Below are 20,598 nucleotides of genomic sequence, written 5' to 3' on the forward strand. Positions count from 1 at the left end.
ACAACAGTTTTCAGAAAATTATTACAGGAATCAACAGAACAATAACATAACTGTAAAAAATCATAATAAAAGCATGTGTATTTCCTGATAATCAAAATCACCATTCTTTCTAATTAGCCTACAACAATTCCAGCTTGTTAATAAGAATATCCATTCTTTCTAATTGGTTTGGTCTGCAAAAACAGAAACAAAAAAACAAACATATCAATAGAGTGAATCATTTGCAGCAACTAAACAAACAATATGATCATATTAGTATAAGCAATACAGTCATACCATATCAAGACTAGCTCAAAGTACCATAGCTAATCAAAATCAATATCAGATACATCTTCATTCAATTGTGGAATTGGAACAAGTTCTACAAAAGTAAACCATATTCAAGATAAAAACAAGATAAATATTAATATGAATGGATAAGAATGTTAAACAAAAAAATAATACAAGTTATAATTAATTTACCTAATTCCAGATTTTCTAATTCATCCAGAAGCTCTTCAATATCAACTGACACTGGGGATGCTTTACACCAATTTTGTGTGCAAATTAATGCTTCAACTGTCTTTGGTGTAAGAGAGCTTCTATAACAAGTAAGCACTCTACCTCCGGTAGAGAAAGCGGACTCCGAAGCAACAGTTGACACAGGCATTGCCAATACATCTCTAGCCATTTGACCAAGAATAGGATACTTGTTGGAATTCACCTTCCACCAATTCAAGATATCAAAACCAGGACTTTTCTTCTCTAATTTCTCCATGAGATACAAATCCACCTCATTTTTCTGCATGCTCTCATTTAAATTCATGTCCATCTCAACTTCCAAAGCAAATGCATCCTCTGGTGCTTTAAGTTCTACCAATTCTACTTCACGAGAGGAATGTGTAGGAACTTCAGATTGACCTTGACCAACAAAAATCCTATAACTATCAAATAGTTTGTATAATGTCTCCTCTGTTTTCTTATACAAAGATTCAGCAACATTCTTCTCATATACCTTGTTTAAGCCCCACCTAACAAACTGCATCTTATGTCGAGGATCAAGCACAACAGCAACAAAGAGCAGAATGTTCATTTTTTTAACATCACCCCAATAATTCTCATATTTAGCTTTCATATTTTCAGCCATCTTTCCAAGCAAGTTGTCTGAACTTGTTAATCCTATCCACCCCTTGAATGTAGTCAAGATCATAATGTGTTCATTGAAATATTGAGAAGAGGTTACAAAAGTAGAACCTGAAACCTTCTTTGTGATATCAAAAAATTAACAAAACATTTTGCATTATCCCAATCCTCATTATTTGGAATACCACCTTGAATCAACACAAAATCAACACACTTCTCACTCAATCTCTTAAACGCCTTCTGAAACTTCAACGCACTTTCAAGCATAATATATGTGGAGTTCCATCTAGTGGAAACATCCAACTGAACAATCGACTTTTCTTGTAACCTAGCTTCCTTAATACAAGTTTTAAACCTATCCAAACGACCCGGAGAGGCACGAACATATCTAACAGCATTCCTAATCTTACTAATTGAAGAATGATAGTCTTTTAATCCATCTTGGACCACAAGGTTCAAAATATGTGCACAACAACGAACATGCATATATTCCCCTTTCAATGGATGTGAATTCCAATCATCCATTGTATTTTTCAAGTAAGTGATAGCAACATCATTGGAACTAGCATTATCAACCGTAATGGTGAAAACTTTACCTATTAGCCATTCCTCCAAACATTTTTCAATTTTTTTCCTATGGTCACTCCTTTGTGATTTACAATTGGACAAAAATTAAGAATCCTTTTATGGATTTTCCAATCATGATCAATGAAATGTGCAGTAAGACAAAGATAACTCAAATTTTGCACAGATGTCCAACAATCAGTTGTAAGACAGACACATTGATTTGATTTACTTAACACAGTTTTTAACTTATGTTTCTCACTCGTGTACAAATCCCAACAATCTCTAGCAATTGTAATCCTTGAAGGAATTGAGAGTTTAGGTTGCACAACACTCATAAAATGAAGAAATCCCTCTCCCTCAACAAACTTAAAAGGCAACTCATCAATAATTATCATCCTAGCTAAAGCTTTCCTACATGTCTCGGCATCAAAATGGACACTAGTGAGAACACTACCATATCCGTTTCCATCTTCTTTTTTCAATTGTTGAAGAACAAAAGTCTTTTGAGTGGGATCAAGAGACTCTTTGGGAAACTTCTTACATTGGTGCAACAAATGGTGTTTCAAATTACTTGTGCCATTTTTTTGTGAATCAGCAGCATATGATACATCACACCATTTACACTTAGCTCTTGATCCTATTTTTGTAAAATGTTCCCAAGTCCAAGATCTAGGTTTAATAGGTTTTCTATTACCTGAGTCTCCAGATGCAACATTAGGATCGTTGGATGTGGTTAATGTTGAAGCTTCTCCAACTTTCCTTTTCTTATTAGCATTTTCTTCATCATTGTTTACTTCATTACTTTGTACCAATGGAGGTGGAGGTTGAACTGTTTCACCCTGCAAAATATGCAAAATAGGAAACAGATGAAAAATAAATTGTAGAACATCAACTGTTTCAACATTACACCATTGTAGAACATTAACCAACATTTCCTAAGGTAAAACAAACTAATTCGAATTAAATTTTTATACCTGGCTGGTGCTGCTAATAAGATCAGATTGAGTAGATGAAGCAATAGGATCAGAGGATTTTGCTTGGCTCATTCCTTTAAAACAGACAATATTTTTTTAATTAAAACGGGAAAAATTAGAAAATACAATCTAAATTCAAAAACAGAAAAATTATAAATTAGAACATATAAAAGATACAAACTTACTTAATAGTGAATGAGGGTTCCGAATAGGAAAATAGATTGAGATGAAATGAGAGAGAGAATTGTGAATAATAAAAATTATAATGGTTTGTGGGAGATGAATTGAAATAGGAGAGAGCTTAAATTGGAACTTGAGGAATTGTCTAAAGCTAAACGTGCTTTTCCAAGAAATAATTATATTTATTGTTTTTAATTTTGGGAATGATTGAGATTGGGTAGATATTATTGAAAATCTGAGATTGAGATTGAGGAGAGATTATGGACGATTGAGTTCTGAGTTTTATGGACTAAAAAGACAATGTTTGGCGGCAGAATCCCACAAAATATTTAATATAATACTATTTTTTAGGGGCAGGAAATCATCACTGAAACGTTTGGCTTTTCATTGTCATATAATATTTAATTAGTATGCATTCTAGTAAATTTAATAGTATTTATTTGCAGAAATTCATATTTTTTAAAGCATGACCGAAACGTTTTTTAGGGGTAGGAAATCATATTTAACTATAACTATTAACTAGTATGTATTCTAGTAATAGTATGTGTTTAAACAATTGTATTTATTAGTATTTAATTGTATTTAAATTGTAATATTTAAATAATATTATTAATTAGTGCATGATGTATTGTAAATGTGCATTGTATTTAATTTGTAACGGTGCATTGTATTTAATTAATTAGAGTTAATAAGAATACTATATGAATAAATATCGGTTCGGTTTGGATTGGTTCGGTTTTCATGCAGCCAACCGAAAACTGAACCGAACCGGTCGGTTATTCTACTAGGTGGTCCAAACATATCCAAAAAAATTCGTTTTTTTTTGGTTTTCGGTTTTTTCGGTTCGGTTTTCGGTTTTTTTTGGATTGGATTGGATTTGAACACCCCTAATGCTAGCTATGGAGGGTCAAAAGGCACCCGGTCTGGATTTCGAAAGCTTAGGTCTGGTCTCTGATGTGGTCATTCCTCGCAAATTCAAGGTCCCCGCTTTCACTAAGTATGATGGTGCGTCTTGTCCTCAGATGCATCTGAGAGTTTATGTGAGAAAGATTCAGCCGTATACCACTGATAGGAAGCTATGGATCCATTTCTTCTAAGAGAGTCTGTCTGGCACACAGTTAGAGTGGTATTATCAGCTGGAGAGCTCTAACATCCGCACCTGGACTGATTTAGCGACAGCTTTCTACAAGCACTACCAGTATAATTCTGAATTAGCGCCAACTCGGCTACAGCTGCAGAATATGACTATGGGCTCTAAAGAAAGCTTCAAAGAATATGCTCAAAAATGGAGAGACTTGGCTGGCAGAGTCAAACCCCCTATGACTGATCGAGAATTAGTGGACATGTTCATGGGTACACTGACTGGCCCATTATACAGCCATCTATTTGGAAGTTCCTCATCGGGTTTCACTGAACTTATATTGACGGGTGAACGTGTTGAAAGCGGCATTCGAAGTGGAAAGATACAGGCGGCTACCTCTGCAAGCACCAAAAAGTCCTATCAGGGGAAGAATGAATCAAATGCTGTGTACGGCCAAAGGGGTCATAACAAGAAAAATCGTGACCATACTGTTGGAGCAGTTACGATTGCAGCACCGCCATCTCAAAACTTCCAACACAGACAAGACAGGCCAAGAAGGCGGTTTACCAAGATCAATATGACTTTAGCACAAGCACTGCAGGGTATGCTAAAAGCAAATTTAATTACCTTCAGAGATCCTCCTGCAAATCCCAACACTACTTCTCCTCGTTATAATCCCAATGCCAGGTGTGCATATCACTCTGATAGCCCCGGGCACGATACAAACGATTGTTGGTTGTTGAAGAATAAGATTCAGGATATGATCAACATTGGAGAAATTGAATTTGATCCTCCGGAGACTCCTAATGTCATCACTGCTCCTCTGCCCAATCATGATAAGACTGTTAATGTTGTAGAAGATGCTGATAGCGATTGCGACTTGGATAGCTGGATTTTCCCAACAATTGGTGACAGACTCAATAATTGGAAGGCTGAAGACACTATCCCGATTTCCTTTAGTCAGGAGTAATTGTTATTTCTATTTTAGTGTTTCAAATTTTGTAATTTTTTGTGTCTATACCCGGGGCACAATAGCTAATTTTTCAAGGGTTTTTGTCATTTTCATAAGCATATTCACATTCAATAAATCAATGGACTTTTTGCATTCAAATATTGCGCTCTTTATCTTTCCTATCATCTTTCAAATAAGCTATGTTTTCTTACACACACTCACGCAACAAATTGCAGATCCATATCCACTCTGGATCTTGTTGATAATAATTCTGCTACTGTTAATTATGGCTTTGAAAATCCGATCTACCAAGCCGAGGATGGAAGTGAGGAAGATTGCGAAGTACCTGGAGAGCTTGCCAGACTGTTACTGCAAGAAGAAAAGACTATACAGCCGCATGAGGAATCAATTGAAATTGTAAATCTGGGTACTGAAGTAGACAAGAAAGAAGTCAAAATAGGAGCAGGCTTGGAAAACAGTGTCAAAGAAAGATTGATTCAAATGTTACATGACTATGTAGAGATTTTTGCTTGGTCTTATAAAGACATGCCAGGACTGGATACTGATATAGTAGTACATTGTTGTCCGGTGAAGGAAGATTGTCATCCCATTAAGCAAAAGGTTCGTCGCATGCGTCCTGAAATGTCTGAGAAAATAAAGGTCGAGGTTATGAAACAATTTGATGCAGGTTTTCTAGCTGTTACTTCTTATCCTCAATGGGTTACTAATGTGGTACCAGTGCCAAAGAAGGATGGTAAGGTGCGAATGTGTGTAGATTACAGAGATTTGAATAAAGTAAGTCCCAAAGATGACTTTCCACTCCCGCACATTGATGTTCTGGTAGATAACACCGCTCAACACAAGGTATTCTCATTCATGGATGGATTCTCAGGTTATAACCAGATTAAGATGGCACCTGAAGACATGGAGAAAACTACGTTAGTGACGCAATGGGGAACTTTCTGTTACAAAGTAATGTCATTCGGTTTAAAGAATGCAGGGGCAACATACCAGCGTGCTATGGTGGTTTTGTTCCATGATATGATCCATCATGAAATAGAGGTATATGTGGATGACATGATAGCCAAATCTCATACTGAAGAAGAACATCTCGATCATTTATACAAACTGTTTGAGAGGTTGAAGAAATACAAGTTGAGATTGAACCCGAACAAACGCACCTTTGGAGTAAGATCCAGTAAACTCTTGGGCTTTATTGTCAGTGGTAAAGGAATTGAGGTTGACCCGGCTAAGGTGAGAGCTATTCAAGAAATGCCAGTTCCCCGTACAGATAAAGAAGTCAGAGGTTTCTTGGGACGCTTGAATTACATTGCCCGATTTATCTCCCATTTGACCGCTACTTGCAAACCCATCTTCAAATTACTGAGGAAAAATCAAGAGATAATATGGAATGATGAATGTCAAGAAGCTTTTGACAAAATCAAGAAGTATCTCCAAGAACCTCCAATTCTGATGCCACCAGTTGAAGGAAGACCTCTAATGATGTATTTGACCGTGTTAGAAAATTCAATGGGGTGTGTGCTGGGGCAACATGACGAGTCTGGTCGAAAAGAGCATGCAATATACTACCTTAGCAAAAAGTTTACCGACTGTGAAACAAGATACTCACTGCTTGAGAAAACTTGATGTGCTTTGGCTTGGACTGCTCGCCGACTAAGACAATATATGTTGAATCATACCAGTTTATTGATTTCTAAGATGGATCCTATCAAATATATATTTGAGAAACCTGCTCTCTCCGGAAGAATAGCAAGATGGCAGATGATTTTAACAGAGTATGATATCCAGTATACTACCCAGAAAGCAATCAAAGGAAGCGTGTTAGCTGATCATTTAGCTCATCAAGCAGTTGATGATTACCAATCTATGAATTTTGAGTTCCCTGATGAGGATGTTATGCTTGTTACTGATTATGAAGAACCTGGACCGGATGAAGGACCCGAACTGGGATCCCGATGGACTATGGTTTTTGATGGATCTTCTAATGCATTGGGCAATGGTGTTGGTGTTGTAATTATTTCTCCCAAGGGTTGCCATACGCCTTTCACTGCTAGACTATGTTTTGATTGTACCAATAATATGGCTGAGTATGAAGCATGTATTTTGGGACTCAGAGCTGTTATAGACCTGAGAATCAAGTTTTTGAGTGTGTACGGAGACTCAGCCTTAGTAATCAGTCAAATCAAAGGAGAATGGGACACTAAACATCCGAATCTCATCCCTTATCGAGAGCGGGTGTTGACATTAATCCCATACTTTAAAGAGATTACATTCGAACATATTCCACGAGAAGAGAATCAGTTGGCAGACGCATTGGCTACCATGTCATCTATGTTCAGAGTCAGATGGGACAATGAAGCTCCCATGATCACCATTGAACAATTAGATGAACCAGCATATTGTTATGAACTTAATACTGATGAAGTAGAAGAGAAACCTTGGTTCCACGAAGTAAAAAGATATTTAGAAACTCAGGAATACCCTGAAGGGGCATCCATAAATGACAGAAAATTTCTGAGGAAGTTCTCCGCTAAATTCTTTTTGAGTAATGAAGTATTATACAAACGTAACCATGATTCGACTTTGCTTCGCTGTGTGGACAAAAAGGAAGCAGAAAAGATTATGGAAGACATGCATGACGGTATTTTTGGGACTCATTCTAGTGGACATACGATGGCCAAGAAGATTCTGAGATCAGGGTATTATTGGTCTACCATGGAAGCTGATTGCCACCATCACTCCAGAACTTATCACAAGTGCCAGATCTATGCGGACAAAGTACATGTACCTCCTGCTCCATTGAACGTGTTGACAGCCCCTTGGCCCTTTGCAATGTGGGGCATTGATATGATTGGAGAGATTAAACCTACTGCTTCTAACGAGCATCGTTTCATTCTTGTTGCTATTGATTACTTTACGAAGTGGGTAGAGGCAACCTCATTTGCTTCTGTCACCAAGAATGTGGTGGCACGGTTCATTAAGAATAGTCTTATTTGTCGGTATGGCATCCCTGAAAGAGTTATCACTGATAATGGTACTAATTTGAACAACAAGATGATTACCAAACTCTGCACGCAGTTCAAAATAAAACACCATAACTCTTCTCCGTACCGGCCAAAGATGAATGGCGCCGTAGAGGCTGCTAATAAGAATATTAAGAAGATTATACAAAAGATGACAGTAACATACAAAGACTGGCATGAGATGTTACCATTTGCTTTTCATGGTTATCGCACTTCAGTACGCACTTCGACAGGGGAAACTCCTTTCTCTTTAGTCTACGGAATGGAAGCCGTTTTACTAGTGGAAGTTCAGATTCCCTCTCTAAGAATTATGAAAGATGCAGGCTTAGATGAAGATGAATGGATTCAGACTCGACTCGATCAGATAAATTTGATTGATGAAAAGAGACTTGCGGCTGTTTGTCATGGGCAGATATATCAGAAGCGCATGACCCAGGCATTTAATAAAAAAGTCAAGAGACAGGTGTATCAAATTGGCGAGTTGGTGATAAAACGTATCATTCTACCACAAGGTGATCCTAGAGGCAAATGGACTCCCATATACAAAGGGCCATTTGTAGTTAAGAAGGTATTCTCTGGTGGAGCCATGATGCTTGCTACAATGGATGGCGAAGATTTCCCGCATCCAGTGAACGCGGACATAATTAAAAAATACTATGCATAAAAGAGACCCGCTAGGTCGACATATCTAGGCAAAAGTAAGGGCATCCCGGCGAACCAAAAGGGTTCGGGCAAAAATTAGGGATAAACATATAAAAATGTACACCCGGCAAGTCGAAAACCTGAAAAGGCGACTTGGGAAAAAAAGGGTATCCTGGTGGACTGAAAACCTAAAAAGGCGGTCCAGGCAAAAATTAGGGATAAAAGCGTATGACTATGTCCCGTTCTCGATCAGCCTCACCAAAGTCAAAGGGACTGAGCAAGCCAATCACTTCTATCCGACAGCAATGGATGAGATGCTTGAAGACATAATAGCAGTAGCAGAATTTAAATCAATAGGACTTTTTCTCATAGCTGTTTTTCTTTGCTTTCTTGACAATTTCCTCTTACTAGGATTTCTGTCTCCTTGTATTAAAATTGCCTGTTTATAGGCCCTCTTTCAAAATCAATTCAATCTTACTTGCTCCGTTTTGTTTGCATAAAAGTCCATTGATTTAATTCGAATTAATATATGCATTTGAATATGATTGATGTTTACCGAAAATACATGCATAAAATAGAAATAGCAATTCCTAAAAGACTTTAGGATCAAGGATAAGGTTTAACCATACGTTCCAACAAGTCCGGTTGCAAATCCTATTCCCCAGAAAAACCAGTTATTCCCAGAAGAAATTGGCACTATTAGACAGACTGGTCATCTTTGTTATCCCCAGTCAGGTTCTGTTGAATATTTCTACCATCAGACAGAAATCGAATATCCCCAACTAAGAAAGGGTCATCAATACAAATATCTCCAACCAGAATATCGGGATTTATTCTCCCATGGCAAAACTTTTTCATACATCATTTCACAGCATATGCATGCATGCAATGTTCGCATTTATTTTCAAGAGCATAAAACATCCCATGCATCATAACATGGCATGAGGCTGACTTTTTTTCAGGTTAATTGTCCTCCTGATATAGTCAAAATAAAGATTCATTCAGACGGATATCTTTATCAATTATGTTCAAGATTCAGACATGATCCATATGAATATTCATTCTGACAAGTATCCTGATATCCTCATAATGATGGCATCTTTAAGCCCATCCCGGACATTTATTGCAAATACAACATGTACAAATATTATGAGATATAGCCTAACGTACGGCTCATTCTGATTCAGCCTAGCGTATGGCTCCTTCAATTGGTCCAATACGGTCTAGCGTACGACCCATTTGGATATTCATCCCCTCAGAGGCTACCTAGCGTACGGTACATTCTGAAATGTAGTCTAGTGTTGAAAAGTATATCTTCGGCAAATATTTTTATATCGTATCCATAGAGATTTGTTGATATTATCGCCGTTCTATAATCCGATTTGTTATAAGTTTAGAAAGTAACAAAGTTGTTTTGGTTGGAAAATTATCTTGTGAGTAAATGTCACTAAAAACAGTAAAATGGTTTTAATCAAATGTAAAAGCTTGGCAAGATTGGAGTTCACTATTTCAAATGCTTATGATTCCTTATGATAACTATATAGATTTAAGATTATTGATGATGTTCAAGTATCCTCTCAAAGTCATTTATGTCTAAATGATATTGTGTTAATCGCTATATTGATCCTTAGACGATCTCTCCACCTAACTATCAATATAGCAATCTTTAATGTTTAATACCAAAGAAGAATAATGAATAAATCTATCTCTACAACTTATTCACTACTTGAAAATCTGTTTTATGTCAAGACTCAAATAATCTCTTTCAACGACTACTCAAATCTGGTTTTCAACTTAGGGCAAAAACAATATTCAATACATCAACAATCTTTTTCATATATATAAATCAAATGGAATACATAAACAAATGAGAATAGCTACTACCTCCAATCTTGACAAAAGGAGTTTAGCTCCTCATCATCATTGTTACAAAGCAGAATGTTAATGGAAGAAAACTCTGTTTTCTCTCTTACAAAAATATCTCAATGTCTCAATGTGTGAATAATGATGAATGTCCTAAAATAATGTGTTCTCATGTCCTAAAAGAGTTGACATTTCCTTAATTGATCATTTCCATCCAAAGCAGAAAAGCTACTCCAAGACAGACACCAAAATGGCAAGACAGTTGGTCATGAAGGACAACACTTTTGGCCTGAAATCAGCTTGCTGGATTCGCAGCCTTCGTGGCGCGAACTGAAGCTCATCCAACTTCCTTGCTTTGCAAGCTTCATCCAAAATCTTCTAATTTGTGATGTTGCTTTCCAAAAGCTCTTTCATCTAAAACTTCTACAAAACTAACAAATTTGTGAAATAACTATTCAAAGCAAAATAAATTAAATCTAATTGCATTTATACCAATTAACAAGAATAAAAGTGTGTAAGTACATCAAGTTTGGTAAAAGGGACCAATAAAATGATATAAAAAGTAGTACTAATTGGTCCCTAACAACTCTCCCCAACTTAGCATTTTGTTTGTCCCTAAACAAAAGTTTCCACCCTCACAACCAAAGCAATGACACAAAAGATTGGAACAGGGATTTACCAAGGACATTCAAATGGTTCAAAAGTGTTTGGCAATTTCTCAATCCACCTATCTATATTCTAGACAAAACATGAATAAGGAAAATGGTTGAGTACAAAAATCATTCCAAGGAATTCAAAGCCATATATGTCAAAATTGAATCAAACTTACACACACATCATAATAATGATGAATAACATGAAGGGTTACTTTCACTCATCCAAACAATTAAATCAACAACAATTCAAATCATGCGGTTATCACAACAAATACCAAATCATGTGAAAAAATGAGAATCAAGAGGTCTTTCAAAGGTTGTAATGTGGCATAGGTTACAAGAAAGGATATGATTAAGAGAATTCGACAAAGTTGCCTATCCTAAGGGAGCAATCCCAAACATTCAACTCTACACGATTTCCCTTTCTTTGATCCCTATCTTTTTCTTTTTCTTTTTCTTTTCAAATCCACACAAACATGAGCATTTTCTTTGCTTTTTTTTTCTTTTCTTTTTTCTTTGCTCTATGGTTTCAAGGGTGATTTCTTTTTCTTGTTTCTTTTCATATTTTTACCCTTTCATAAAAACTCATTTTTCCAGGTTTCTAATCAACTTTTCACTTTACTCTCCCCAACTTTAGATTCCAAAACCAAATTTATTCAAAAATGCTCCCTACTTAGACATAAGCAAAAGGCAAAATTTTGCAAACAACTCGGTTTGAGGTTTCAATTGACACGAAAGAAATTAGGATTCATTTATTCCACAATTTTCAATTGATTTTTCAATGATCAATAAAATGAATCCTAAAATAAGCTCAAAGGGGTTTAACTAAGGATTAATCCTCACATGGTTAGTTGATTCAAACTTTTTGGTCAAGTGGTTTTTCTCACAAACAATGCCTCTACCATTTTCAGAATTTTCACACAAAAATAGAATGATGCATGATTTAGCATGATAAGAATGAGTTAAAATAGTGCTTGGTTTCCCGCTTTTTAGTGCACACGGGAAAGCTTCCTCACAATTGGTTAAGTCCTATTTTGATTCAAAAATGACATATACTTCAATGAATTTATGACATGGAATTTGCACACACCATCAACCTACTCATGTTAAGTCTAGAAAGCGATAAAGTGTACCTTGAAATGCCGACACTAATTCTTATCATCACCATTCGAAGTGTCCTATGCTTCTTTCTTTGCGATCGTTTCTCGGTTGCTTTAAGCTTGACTTAAGAGTAAGAACAATTAAACAAAAATGTTGGTAAACCAATTTGATTAAAACACACTTAAATCTCAAATAGTATTCATGCAATTATCAAAACAACTAATCAAAAACAAAGTTTTGGTGAACTAGAGCCACCCACAAGTACATCAAAATTTTTCAAAAACAAAACTAATACAAAGAAACTCAAAATGAAATAACAACAACTCCTCAAATTCACTAACTCCTCAATCCTCCTCCTCTTGGCCACCACCTACATCACCAAGGACGTCTTCCATCTCATCATTAGGGTTTGCACCGCCTCCTTCTCCCCCCATAAAATCTGGCCTGCCCTCAGGCCAATTAGCATATGTCACATATTCCGCCTGAGAAGGAAATGAGCGGGCCTCGGGTGCAAGGAACGTGTTCTGGAACTGTTGCTGCATATCATCGAAGATAAATGATTGAGACCTCCTAGAGGCCTCAAAGCTCTCGCAACAGTAATTGGCAAACGCCATCTGGTAAAAAACTGGAGTAGTGTGGGGTTGGGCTATGGGTCTGGATCGGGGTCTGGATGACGAAGTCCCAGCTCCGTCAGTTCTATCCATTTGGCTTTGACAGAACCGATTCAGATAGGCATCATTGATCACATTGGTGATAGAGAAGTGTACTTCCTCTGGAATGGTAACATTCGCCTGACGGCAAAGTCCCATGATCAGCCCTGGGTATGCAAGCATACCTGCTTTCCCACCGAATTTGGTTCCACTTAAAACCATCTTTCTCATTTCTCCCGCGATGTTGGATGCGACATCCACAGACTTCCCGATCATAATGCAGTACAACAAACACCCTACATCCAGAGGAATCGTGGTGGTGTGGTTTCTTGGCCCAATATTACTCAACAGCAGCACAAGAAAAGCCCTAGCTCCCAGATTTAAATTTTCTCTTTTCCACGATTTTGGATGTCCTTGATCATTTAGGTCAAAGGATTTTCCTTTGAGGCACAAGGTAGTATTTACCGCTTCTAGATCCCACCTATTAGCCAATTCCATGGTGCGATACTCACACCGCTCGTTCTCTCCAAGGGTTAGAGGATTACCAAGATATGAGTTAATGGCATCCCTTCCAAAAGAAACAAGCCTGCCTCTTACCCTTGATCGGTAGATGAAAGCTGACCCCTCCTCTTGATGCATGGCATTTGCATAGAACTCCCGAACGATATCATAGTTGATTGCCGCTTCTGGTTCACACAGTTTCATCCACCTTCGTCGTTCAAAAGTTGAAGCCAAACTCTGATAAGTCCCACCCGGTGCTAAACGGATAAACCTCTCTGGCAAGATTGTTCTCTTGATTAAACTCTCGAATCGTTCTTCGTGTTCGTCGCTGGTGAACCTTCTCAAAGAACGAGGATGAGCGGGAGCTGTGGTTTTGGTTCTTTTCGACATCTGCATTCAACATCAGAGCAACCACAAAACAAATATTGAGAGGGTTAGAAATCAATCAACAAAAAACATGGCCCTGGAATTTCCCAGTTCGCGGCGCGAACTCTGCGAACCAGGAAATCTCCAGGAGCTTCCTAGGGTTCCAAAAATGGGAGATATGCTCCTTCTAGTAGTCAAAGTCTCCAACTCTATCCTAATCCTAGTCTAAAACAGACATGCATCATGATTTCAAGATTCAATCTTCAAAATTTTCCAATCCCTAACCAAACCTAAATGTGAACCCAAAAGGAAATGGAGAAGATGAATTGAAAAGCAACATACCTTACTGAATCACTTGTTCTTTGTTAGCAAATGAAGATTAGGGATTTGGGGAAGGAAAATTTTCAGCTTTTGGGAGGTTTTTGGGAGCGGGAGCAAAAGTGAGGCAAACTTGGTGTTTTGAAAATGAGTTGAAGTGAAAATGAAAATAACCTAACAGAACTTAAGTGGTTCTGTCACGCACTGTTCGCGGGGCGAACCGTGTTCGCGGCGCGACCTGAGACTTTGTATTCAGTTCACGGGGCGAACTGTAAAAAACAGAACCCAGTTCCACAAAATTTAACACAGCAGAAAACCAACACAGCAGAAAAAATAAAATGCAGACTTACAACATTGGGTTGCCTCCCAACAAGCGCTTTGTTTAACGTCGTTTATAGCTCGACGGTCCACTAATTAGCCTGGTCCAGATAGAGAAACGACACACACATCACGATTTACATCGCCACTATGGTAGACTTTGAGTCTTTGACCATTTACAGTCCAACTCTCTTGTGACTTTGGATCCTCGATCACAATGGCTCCATAATTGCGCACCTCTTTGACAACAAACGGTCCTGACCACTTTGACTTCAACTTACCAGGGAATAACTTCAACCTTGAGTTGAAAAGCAATACCATTTGTCCAACATGAAACTCCTTATGACGGAACTTTCCATCATGGTATGCCTTTACCTTTTCCTTATACAACTTATTCGAATGGTAAGCATTATTCCTTAATTCCTCCAATTCATGGAGTTGTCCTTTTCTTCTTTCTCCAGCCAGAGTGGAGTCGAAATTCAAGAATTTAAGAGTCCATAATGCCCTATGCTCCATTTCCACTGGAAGATGACAAGTCTTCCCATACACCATTTGAAACGTAGTTAGCCTAATAGGTGCTTTGTAGGCGGTACGATACGCCCACAAAGCTTCATCCAGTTTTAAAGACCAATCTTTCTTTGAATTCGAGACTGTTTTCTCAAAAATCCGCTTGACTTCCCGGTTCGAAACCTCCGTTTGACCATTCGCTTATGGGTGGTAGGGAGTGGTCACCTTGTGCTTTACACCATAATGTTGCAAAACTTTTTCTAGAGGTGTATTGCAAAAGTGTGAGCCTCTATCACTTATCAACACCCTAGGCACACCAAAACGTGAAAATATGTTTTTCTTTAAAAATTTAATCACTGTTTTGGCATCGGCCTTAGGTGAGGCAATTGCTTCTACCCACTTCGAGACATAGTCAACGACCACTAGTATGTACTCATTTGAGAAAGAAGAGGGGAATGGGCCAACAAAATCAATACCCCAACAATCAAAAACTTCTACTTCTAGCATGTTGGTTAGAGGCATTTCGTCCCGTTTTCCTATTCCTCCACTCCGTTGGCATGTATCACAACTCTTCGCATGTTCATGCGCATCTTTAAATAAAGATGGCCAATAAAAGCCCGATTGGAGCACTTTAGTGGCTGTTCTCAAACCACTATAGTGACCTCCATACGGAGAGTTGTGACAGTGCCAAAGAATGTCTCTTGACTCCTCAATTATTACACACCTTCTCAAAATATTGTCTGCACCTACTTTAAACAGATAAGGATCATCCCAAACATAATATTTTGCATCCGCCAAGAATTTCCTTCTTTGATTGCAAGTGAGGTCTTCCGGTGTTAAACCGGTTGCTTTGTAGTTAGCAAAATCAGCAAACCAAGGCCTCACTTGAATCGCATACAGTTTTTCATCTGGAAATTCTTCTCTCACCTCCTCTTCTTTGTTTGTAATGTCTACATTGACCAACCGAGACAAATGATCCGCCACCAAGTTTTCGGAACCTTTTTTATCCCAAATTTCCAAATCAAACTCTTGTAATAAGAGAATCCAACGAATAAGTCTTTGTTTGGAATCCGGCTTGGTTAACAAATATTTTATCGCCGAGTGGTCAGTGTAGATTACAGCTTTTGAGCCAATCAAATAAGCTCTAAATTTTTCCAATGCATACACTATGGCTAGTAATTCTTTTTCAGTTGTTGCGTAATTGACTTGTGCTTCATTCAAAACTTTACTAGCATAGTCGGTAGCATGAAAAACTTTATCCCTTTTTTGACCTAACACCGCACCAACCGCATAATCGCTAGCGTCACACATGAGTTCAAAATTAAGTTTCCAATTTGGTGCTATGATTATGGGTGCGGTGACCAACTTTTCTTTCAAATCAAGGAAAGCTTTGAGACATGATTCATCAAAAAGAAAAGGCGTACCTTTGTTGAGCAAGTTGCTCAAAGGCTTTGCTATCTTTGAAAAATCTTGTATGAATCTCCGGTAGAAACCGGCATTTCCTAGAAAGCTCCTTATCCCTTTTATGTTAGTTGGAGGTGGTAGTTTCTTGATAACTTCCACCTTGGCTTTGTCCACCTCTAGTCCTTCGGAAGAAATCTTGTGACCAAGTACGATACTTTTGGTGACCATAAAGTTGCATTTTTCCCAGTTGAGCACTAGGTTGGTCTCCACGCATCTCCCCAAAACTACATCAAGGTGTTTTAAGCACAATTCAAAAGATGATCCATAAACAGAGAAATCATCCATGAACACCTCAATGCATTCTTCTATTAAGTCCGAGAATATAGCTTGCATACACCGTTGAAATGTGGCCGGTGCATTACATAACCCAAAAGGCATTCTTCGGTAAGCAAAGATGCCAAAAGGACATGTAAAAGCTGTCTTCTCACGATCCGCCGGATTGACCGAAATTTGGTTGTACCCCGAATACCCGTCCAAGAAACAGTAGAAATTTTTGCCGGCTAACCTCTCCAACATTTGGTCCATGAAAGGTAATGGGAAATGATCTTTCCTTGTAGCTTGGTTCAACCTTCTATAGTCGATACACATCCTCCACCCGGTCACCGTTCTTGTCGGAATCAACTCATTTTTATCATTTTTGATCACCGTCATTCCACCTTTCTTGGGAACTACTTATACCGGACTCACCCATGCACTATCAGATATAGGATAAATCATTCCGGCTTCCAAGAGTTTGACAACTTCTTTCCGGACTACCTCTTTCATCGATGGATTTAGACGCCTTTGAGGTTGTGCAACGGGTTTGAAATTTTCCTCCATCATGATCTTATGCATACAATAGGCCGGACTAATACCCTTCAAGTCGGATAACACCCACCCTATTGCACCTTCGTTCTTTTTCAATACTTGAATCAACTTGTCTTCCTCCTTTGTGGACAAGGTGTTGCTTATAATCACCGGTTTAGTACATTCGTCACCAAGGAACACATACTTCAAGTGTGAAGGAAGCATTTTCAACTCTAATTTTGGCTCTTCCATTTTCTTCGTCGCATCCAAGTCTTCCTTTATTTCTTCTTGATAAGTCAGCTCACCACAAGATTCTAACTCATGCAACATTGCTTCAATCTCTTTTTCCTCATTGTCGGTCAACACATTGGATGCTCCGATAAGGGATCTTTCTAGAGGATTAGAAATATGAACTTGGTTCGCGACCTCCACTACCTCCTCTTCAATTGCATCGATTCGGAAAGAATCATGCTTGTCGTTTGGATGCTTCATAGCTTCAAAAAGATTAAAGGTCACCTCTTCGTCTTGCACTCTCACCTTCATTAGTCCATCATCTATGTCAATCATCATCCGGGTTGTTTTCATGAATGGTCTTCCAAGGATTAGGGGAACATCACGATCCTCGTCCATCTCTACTATCACGAAATCTACCGGAAACAAGAATTTGTCCACTTTCACTAACATGTCTTGAGCAATTCTGTATGGTGAAGTGGTAGACTTGTCGGCTAGTTGTAAGGTCATCCTTATCGATTTAATCTCAACATTTCCCAATCTTTTAACAATGGAGAGGGGGATTAAATTGATGCTAGACCCCAAGTCAATCAAACCATTACCAATGTATGTGCTTCCAATGGTTACCGATAAAATGACTCGGCCCGGATCGGATTCCTTCCTTGGGAGGGTCTTTTGAATGATGGCACTACAACGTGCATCAAGCAAGATGGTTTCGTCTTCCACGTGTCTCCTTTTCTTCGTAAGAATGTCCTTCATGAACTTTGCATATCGTGGCATTTTTTCTAATGCATCGGCAAATGGAATATTGATTTGAAGTTGTTTGAATATGTCCATGAACCGTGCATAATGCCTAGCATTGTCCTTCCTCGATGGAGCATGTGGATAGGGTAGATGTTGGGTTGGAATGACGCTCACACCTTTCTCTCCTTTCTTCTTCTTCCTTGGTTCAGCATCCTTTTTCACCTCCAATTCAGGCTGTTCCTTTACTGGCAAGTCCTGCTCTTTTCGCGGCGCGAAAGGAGATCGCGGCGCGAACTGAAGGGTTCCAGCAACTTTCTCCCTTCCACCAACCATGTCCTCTTCTTCCAGCGTCCCATCCATATCATTCTCTTCTATAATTTCTTCACTTTTTTCACTTGTCAACTCTTTACCGCTCCTCGTGACAATTGCTTTACAATGCTCCTTTGGATTGAGTTGAGTGTTAGCGGAGAAGGAAGATCCTGCGTTTTGTTCCGACAGTTGCTTCGCAAGTTGGCCTACTTGAGTTTCCAGATTTTTAATTGCTGCTTCGTTACTCTTCTGATTTGCCATGGAAGCTTGCATGAATTGTTGAAGAGTATCCTCTAGCTTGGAACTTCCTCCTTGCGACTACTGTCCTTGAGAATTTGGATGTTGGTAAGGACTTTGTTGCTGAAAATTTTGATTGTTGAACCTAGATGGTTGATAGCCTTGATTATTTCTTGGTTGGTAGCCTTGATTGTTAGGCGGTTGTCTTTGATAGCCCTGATTTTGATTGTTCACATAACTCACTTCTTCTTGGAGTGGAGGGAAAAAACCAGTAGAGTGATCCCCTTGACATAACTCGCAACATGCTACTTGATGCCGAACTTGAGACCCTTGAATTTCTTTCATTTGCTGTGGAAGCTTGGCCATTTGTTGAGTGAGTAACTCCACTTGTTGAGAGAGTAGCTTGTTCTGAGCAAGGATGGCGTCATTGGTATTCAACTCAAGAACTCCCGGTTTACGTTGTGAAGGGCTACGATCATGTTGACTTTGGCGATCATTGAGTGCCATCCGATCAATAATGACTTTAGCTTCTTCCGCATTCTTTGACATAAGATAGCCACCCGCGGTAGCATCCAAAAGTGTCTTGTGAGTTGATTGGAGCCCATTTAGAAAAATATGGATTTGAGTGAGCTCATCAAAACCATGACCCTTGCATTTTCTCAACATTGACTTGAATCTTTCCCAAGCCTCATTCAAGGACTCGTTGCTTCCTTGAGTGAATACCGCAATAGCCATTTTGGCATCCATGAATCGGGATTGAGGGAAGTATCTTTCTAAGAACTTTTCTTCTAGCAAATTCCAATCCGTCATCACTCTTGGTGCTTGATCAAGGTACCACTCCTTTGCCTTTCCCACTAAGGAGTGTGGGAACATCCTTTTGAATAATGCCTCTTCACCCGTTTCATCAATTCCCGTAGAACCCGCAATCTCATAGAATTTGATGAGATGGGTATACGGATCTTCATGATCCATTTCGGTGAATGGATTTGCATAGAGAAGTTGGAGAATTCCGGTCTTCATCTCCGTATTTCTCCCTCCACGGGCAAATTGAGAATTCCTTCTTGGACTATTAGCGGACATTTCGGTACGATTGTCATCCGCCATGTTTCCTTCACAAGCCTCTACAACCACTTCTTCGATTTGAACAAGTGCGGAATTAGATGCTTCTTCTCTCCGGTTCCTCTCTCCGGCTAGTTTCCTTCTTCTTCGTGTTTTGCTATTGAGCTTCCGAAGCGTTCTTTCAAATTCGGGATCGAATTGAAGTTGCTCCTCTGTAGCTTTTCCTCGCATGCACTAGAATCTACAAAATTAACAAACCAAGTGAGACAAAAGAGGGATAGTAATAAAAGTAACAAAACTTAAAACAATGAATTATTGCTATGTTTGTAATATCGAACACCAATCCCCGGCAACGGCGCCAATTTGTTGAAAAGTATATCTTCGGCAAATGTTTTTATATCGTATCCACAGAGATTGGTTGATATTACCGCCGTTCTATAATCCGATTTGTTATAAGTTTAGAAAGTAACAAAGTCGTTTTGGTTGGAAAATTATCTTGTGAGTAAATGTCACTAAAAACAGTAAAATGGTTTTAATCAAATGTAAAGGCTTGGCAAGATTGGAGTTCACTATTTCAAATGCTTATGATTCCTTATGATAACTATATAGATTTAAGATTATTGATGATGTTCAAGTATCCTCTCAAAGTCATTTATGTCTAAATGATATTGTGATAATCACTATATTGATCCTTAGACGATCTCTCCACCTAACTATCAATATAGCAATCTTTAATGTTTAATACCAAAGAAGAATAATGAATAAATCTATCTCTACAACTTATTCACTACTTGAAAATCTGTTTTATGTCAAGACTCAAATAATCTCTTTCAACGACTACTCAAATCTGGTTTTCAACTTAGGGCAAAAACAGTATTCAATACATCAACAATCTTTTTCATATATATAAATCAAATGGAATACAT

The 20,598-nt window shown here is 38.3% G+C and overlaps 1 protein-coding gene across 1 annotated transcript; it reads right to left on the reverse strand.

The window, feature by feature from the left end:
- Positions 1 to 305: 305 nt before the first annotated feature.
- LOC127080478 (zinc finger BED domain-containing protein RICESLEEPER 1-like) lies at positions 306 to 2,735 on the reverse strand. The gene is made up of 5 exons (XM_051020794.1): positions 2,664 to 2,735; positions 1,957 to 2,528; positions 1,234 to 1,768; positions 463 to 1,168; positions 306 to 361 (listed from the first exon to the last, which is right to left on the reverse strand). The coding sequence occupies exons 1-5, from the start codon at positions 2,733 to 2,735 to the stop codon at positions 306 to 308; spliced, it is 1,941 nt and encodes a 646-aa protein (XP_050876751.1).
- Positions 2,736 to 20,598: the final 17,863 nt, after the last annotated feature.

The sequence above is a fragment of the Lathyrus oleraceus genome, chromosome 5 (assembly GCF_024323335.1).
Source record: "Lathyrus oleraceus cultivar Zhongwan6 chromosome 5, CAAS_Psat_ZW6_1.0, whole genome shotgun sequence".
NCBI classification, from domain to species: domain Eukaryota; kingdom Viridiplantae; phylum Streptophyta; class Magnoliopsida; order Fabales; family Fabaceae; genus Lathyrus; species Lathyrus oleraceus.

Coding starts and splice junctions, on each gene's coding strand:
- LOC127080478 (XM_051020794.1), bottom strand. CDS start 2,735: ATGAGCCAAGCAAAATCCTCTGATCCTATTGCTTCATCTACTCAATCT. Junction 1,169..1,233: donor TATCACAAAGAAGGTTTCAG/GTTCTACTTTTG, acceptor ACTACATTCAAG/GGGTGGATAGGATTAACAAG. Junction 362..462: donor ATTAGAAAATCTGGAATTAG/GTAAATTAATTA, acceptor TTACTTTTGTAG/AACTTGTTCCAATTCCACAA.